This window comes from Pygoscelis adeliae, unplaced genomic scaffold (assembly GCF_000699105.1).
Source record: "Pygoscelis adeliae isolate BGI_AS28 unplaced genomic scaffold, ASM69910v1 Scaffold80, whole genome shotgun sequence".
NCBI classification, from domain to species: domain Eukaryota; kingdom Metazoa; phylum Chordata; class Aves; order Sphenisciformes; family Spheniscidae; genus Pygoscelis; species Pygoscelis adeliae.
In genome coordinates this window covers 404,346-409,616 of record NW_008823958.1, presented here as the reverse complement: position 1 = coordinate 409,616, position 5,271 = coordinate 404,346, and the positions used below count along the sequence as shown (strand labels likewise).

General features: G+C 41.0%; 1 protein-coding gene across 1 annotated transcript in view; it reads left to right on the top strand.

The window, feature by feature from the left end:
- The window catches only part of TGFB2 (transforming growth factor, beta 2), a 68,960-nt gene that overhangs the window by 58,074 nt on the left and 5,615 nt on the right, over positions 1–5,271 (top strand). Inside the window, exons 3-6 of the mRNA XM_009323084.1 lie at positions 798–930; positions 1,049–1,159; positions 3,541–3,715; positions 4,290–4,443. Coding sequence (XP_009321359.1) covers positions 798–930; positions 1,049–1,159; positions 3,541–3,715; positions 4,290–4,443 — 573 coding nt within the window. The remainder of the gene's footprint in view (positions 1–797; positions 931–1,048; positions 1,160–3,540; positions 3,716–4,289; positions 4,444–5,271) is intronic.

Sequence of the window (5,271 nt, the reverse complement as noted above, 5' to 3'; positions counted from 1 at the left end):
TGAGAAAACTCATGGGTTGAGATAAAGACAGTTCAATAGGTAAAGCAAAAGCCGCGCACGCAAGCAAAGCAAAACAAGGAATTAAACCACTCCTTCCCATGGGCAGGCAGGTGTTCAGCCATCCCCAGGAAAGCAGGGCTCCATCACGCGTAACGGTTGCTTGGGAAGACAAACGCCATCACTCCACGCCACCCCCTCTTCTTTCTTCTTCCCCCAGCTTTATATGCTGAGCATGACGTCATATGGTGTGGGATATCCCTTTGGTCAGTTGGGGTCAGCTGTCCCGGCTGTGTCCCCTCCCAACTTCTTGTGCACCCCCAGCCTGCTCGCTGGTGGAGTGGTGTGAGAAACAGAAAAGGCCTTGACTCTGTGTCAGCACTGCTCAGCAGTAACTAAAACATCCCTGTGTTATCAACACTGTTTCCAGCACAAATCCAAAACACAGCCCCATACTAGCTACTGTGAAGAAAATTAACTCTACCCCAGCCAAAACCAGCACATTCGCAGGACAAGTTTTCAGGACAGTCTTTCTGTGTGATTTCTCTTAGGAAGGAATAAGTGATGGCATGTTTTGCTTGGGAGCATAAGCTAATTTCATTAGGGCGTTTTTATATCACCTTCCTCTCCCCATGCACCCGAAGAAAATTCTTTCTGAAAACATGCCTGAATGTACATCTGCTGCATAGAGGTTTGAGCTGTAATAGTTTCTTCTGCTATTTTATAATGTCAGTGGTCCATGTTAATAAAAACCAGGTAAATGTTAACCTGTAGGCAATCATATTTGTTGTTTCTTGCAGGTTCTAAAATCTAAAGAATTATCATCACCAGGACAGCGCTACATCGACAGCAAAGTAGTTAAAACAAGAGCTGAAGGAGAATGGTTATCTTTTGATGTCACTGAGGCTGTACATGAGTGGCTCCATCACAGAGGTGACAGCAAGTGCTCTTTGCCTTCACTCCTGCCCCAGTTGCTCCTCCATTAACTCAGCAGTATTTCAGGGTCATTCCATCTGTAAAAAACAACTCCACTTACTTTTATGTTTTGCAGACAGGAACCTTGGATTTAAGATAAGCTTACATTGTCCGTGCTGCACCTTCGTGCCTTCCAATAATTATATCATCCCAAATAAAAGTGAGGAGCTTGAAGCAAGATTTGCAGGTAACAAAAGAAAAAAAAAACCCTTTTTAAAATGTTGTGGTACTTAGTTATTGAGGAGGGAAACAAAGAGCTGTTACTGCCTCTCTAAATGGCATTCAGCTGACTGAAAACTTGCTCATTTGAGAATCTTGATTCTCAGCTGGTAGGAAATTGTATCGAAGGCAAAAAGGTAAAACTGTATCAGCTGAACTATCCTAAAACCAGATGGCATGAATAAGCCATCTCATTCCATGCATGCAGCTCTGATGTCCTGAAGTGTCTGTGTTACAGTTTGCAGCATGCACACCGGATAGACATACAATTTTGGATGTAGGGAAGACTGTTGCATGGTAGACCATCCACTGTTGGATAGTAATGAGAAAACTTACTGAATATTTTCAAAACAAATCCTTTGACTGCTGTCCATCCTAGCATTGTAACAGTTCAGGCTTAGTAGAGAAGACTACTGCTAGAAAGTAGAATTAGGATGGTGTTTGGCACGCATGTAAGCTGCTTGCAGTAGATATGTGTGTGAGTATGATGCACTTTATGAGTGTTAAACAATACTTGTTGTGGCAAATTTCCAAAGTATAGGTAAGGCAACAGTTGGCTGCTTTGCTTATAGAAGGACCTTCCTTTGTCCTCACTGATTATAGAGGGTCCCAGTCTTTGTAAGTACCTGCACACGTACTTCCAGCTCTTCAGGCACATTTAATAACTCCAGCTACTCTTTTTTTTTTCCTTTTTCCTTTCTTTTTTCTGGTCCTATCAGTAATATTGTAAATTACTCTGAGCAATGGTATCAGTCACTTTGGGAAGAGCTGAACAACAGGTGCCAGACTTGTATAAATGTCCTACAGTGTTTTACTGCCAGTGCGTAGTGGGTTGAAGAAACAGCAATGCTGTGCTTGTCTGTGTGCTCCTACTTCCAGCAGTGGAAGTCTGATTCTCAGCTGAAGTCAACAGAACTACATTAGTTAACATTGATTATTTCTATATATCCACACTGGCACGTAGAATTTATTGTAACATGTTTGTATATTAGTTACACAAATTATTTTTTATGCTGACAGTTAGCTTGGTAAAAACTTAAAGATTGGATTGAGTAGGCATCAAAAAATAAACAACAGTGTGTAGTTAGGGTTATGGATATATGTGCTTCTTATGGACAGCAGACAAGGTGATATAGAGTAAATATATCAAGGTCACATAAGCTCCTTTGTGTTTTTAAGCCATTAAAGTTTCAGTTTCAAAAAGGGAAATGTTATTTAATTGACCGTGCTATAGTTATCATCCACCAGTACATATCAAACTATGGTTATATTAGAACCAACCCAAATTCTGTTTATACAGTTCTCATTTATTAAAGTATATCATGATTTGGTTAATTTGTTTTCCAAGGATTTGGCTATATTCCTTGTCAAGTATTAAGTTTTTCTAACTGTTGTTTCACTATGTTGAAATGTTTTCTCTAAGTAAATATATGTACTGTCCATATGATTAAAGCCATTGTGTGTATTTAAAAAATAGTTAGTATGATATTTGGTCACTGTAATTGCAGATGTTACAAAAAGAAAAGTGTATCTTTCTCTCTTTAGATAGTATTTTCTGGTTCAAGGGGTTAATTTTCAAAAGGGTCTTAGCAACCGGCATAACATGAACTGTTTGGACTCCTAGGAAAGGCTCCTTGAGTCTTTTGCCTGTGCTATTGCCATGATAAGAAACTAGTAAGGCAGTTAGTGTTTCAAGAGAAAATACAAAATGTGGTGTCATTGCTTGCCACTTCAAGAAGAAATGTTTTGATTAATGTCCTTGCCATGCCCATACAAAAGAAGGGGCTAGAATAACTTACTTTCTGGGAAGAATTAGCAGACTTAAATAAACTGGCAATGGGAGACAGAGAATTTACAAGCATTAGAAAGAGGTAAATGTGACAGAGAAAACTAATGGGATGGAAGTAAGCAGTGGGAAATGCAGGTTAAGTATTCAGAGCAGCTTTAATGGTGTTACAAGGTTTTAAAAGGTACATAGCTGTTAAAAGATGAGAGTACTGCCATAAGTGAAGTGACAAAAGCATCACTGCTTGGGGCATTTGAAACTAAGCAATGCAGATGCAGTGGCTGAAGTAATCTTCTCTGTTACTCATTTCAACAGTTCTGCTAAATGTACTGAAATGCCATTAAATGGCTTTGAGTGTGGGAGGGCTGATACAATGGATAACATGAGAACTGTGAATATCTTGGGGATCTTGGGTTCAAATTTGTCCCCACTTCCCCAGTAAACATGCTCAGCTGACACCATCATTGCCCAGTTTCTAAGAGAACTTTTTTTAAAGAGATGGTTTGTTTAATTTGTGAAGAAAAAGCAACACAATGTTTATCACCAAAATGTATTTTTTGAAGGTATTGATGACTACACATATTCCAGTGGTGATGTGAAAGCTTTAAAGTCCAATAGGAAAAAATACAGTGGGAAGACCCCACATCTTCTGCTAATGTTATTACCCTCCTACAGACTTGAGTCGCAACAGCCCAGTCGGCGGAAGAAGCGTGCTCTAGATGCTGCCTATTGTTTTAGGTAACTATGCATCTGTATTCAGTATACTTACATAGTAGTACCAGCCTGTGAGGTGTAATGCAGTTGCTTATCATGTTTCTTTACGGTTGGCATTTATACAGAGCGCGGATCCTCATTCACAGACCCACGGGGTCTCTGTGCAGCAGATATCTGCCCAGTGGTCTCCAGTCCCGCAGACACAGTGGCAGATGAGAAGGGTTGTGGCCTTAGAAAGCAGAAGCTGAGTTCCATCTGGGATGATTCCCAGACCCATCAGCCCCATAATTACAGCCAAATTTTCACCTCCACTGTGCTCACCTACTCAGAGAGGCCACTCGGTAGGACCTGGAGAAAAATACTTACTAGTCCTCCAGGGAAACCATTAGCTTTGTCTGTATAAGCAAGTCCTGCCATGTCTAAGCATCTGATTTCAGTTACAGTATAAGCTACTATTGATGTGACTTGGTTGTGAATTTTTGGTACTTGGGCTTGCCTGCCTGTAAAGTATCATTCAGGGAGCAAGCAACTGGATTATTTTTATTCCCTGTGTTGTCTTTGTTATGATTGATGTGTTTGTCTGTATTTTATTTCCCAGGAACGTGCAGGATAATTGCTGTCTGCGTCCACTTTATATTGACTTCAAGAGGGACCTTGGCTGGAAATGGATTCATGAACCTAAAGGATATCATGCTAATTTCTGTGCAGGAGCCTGCCCATATTTATGGAGCTCAGATACTCAGCACAGCAGAGTAAGTAATGATTTTGCTAATTTTCAGCTTCTATTTTATAACTGCAGGGTGAAATATGTTTCTAGGAGTGACATCAGCACGAATGACCAAAGCTTGTATTTATTATCTCAATAACTAAGGATGAAATGTGGCCCTATAGAGGGACTCACACATGGCCTCAAGCTAGTGTTGAAGTAGTAGGAATGTATTGGCCCAGGGATTATTTTTTTTTAACATGTTCATCGATACAACATATGGAAGGATTGAATGCTTTTTGTGAGTGTGAGCTTGGTATAGCTTTGGGAGGCTGCCTGGGAAGGGACCTTTCATTATAGAGTGTGAGCGGAATGAGTGAACAGTGAGTTCGGTGCAGTAAAGGCACTGAGGGAGGCACTATCAGAGTAACAAAAGGGCTGAGTCATAACACCTGATGATTATCACCTACTTTTATGACCTGCCATTTTTCATTTTTCATTGTTACTGATATGCTACCATGCTGAATTTCATGAAAATGAAAGGAGGAGTATTGAGAAGGATTACAGAGCCGTGGGAGCGGCGGTAAGGGACTCTGGAGCACAGGCAGTTTTTTCATCAATCCTCCTGGTCAAAGGGAAGGGGTTTGAAAGGGCCAGTTGAATCTGGCGAATCAACAAATTCGTTACGGGTTGGTGCCACAGAACGGGGGTTAGGCTACTTAGACCATGGGACTCGCTTTGAGAAACGTGGTCTACTGGGGGCTGATGGGATCCATCTGTCAGAGAAGGGGAAGAGCATCTTCGGTCATAGGCTTGCCAAGCTGGTGAAGGGGGCTTTAAACTAAAATTGCCGAGGGAGAGGAACCTCAATCCA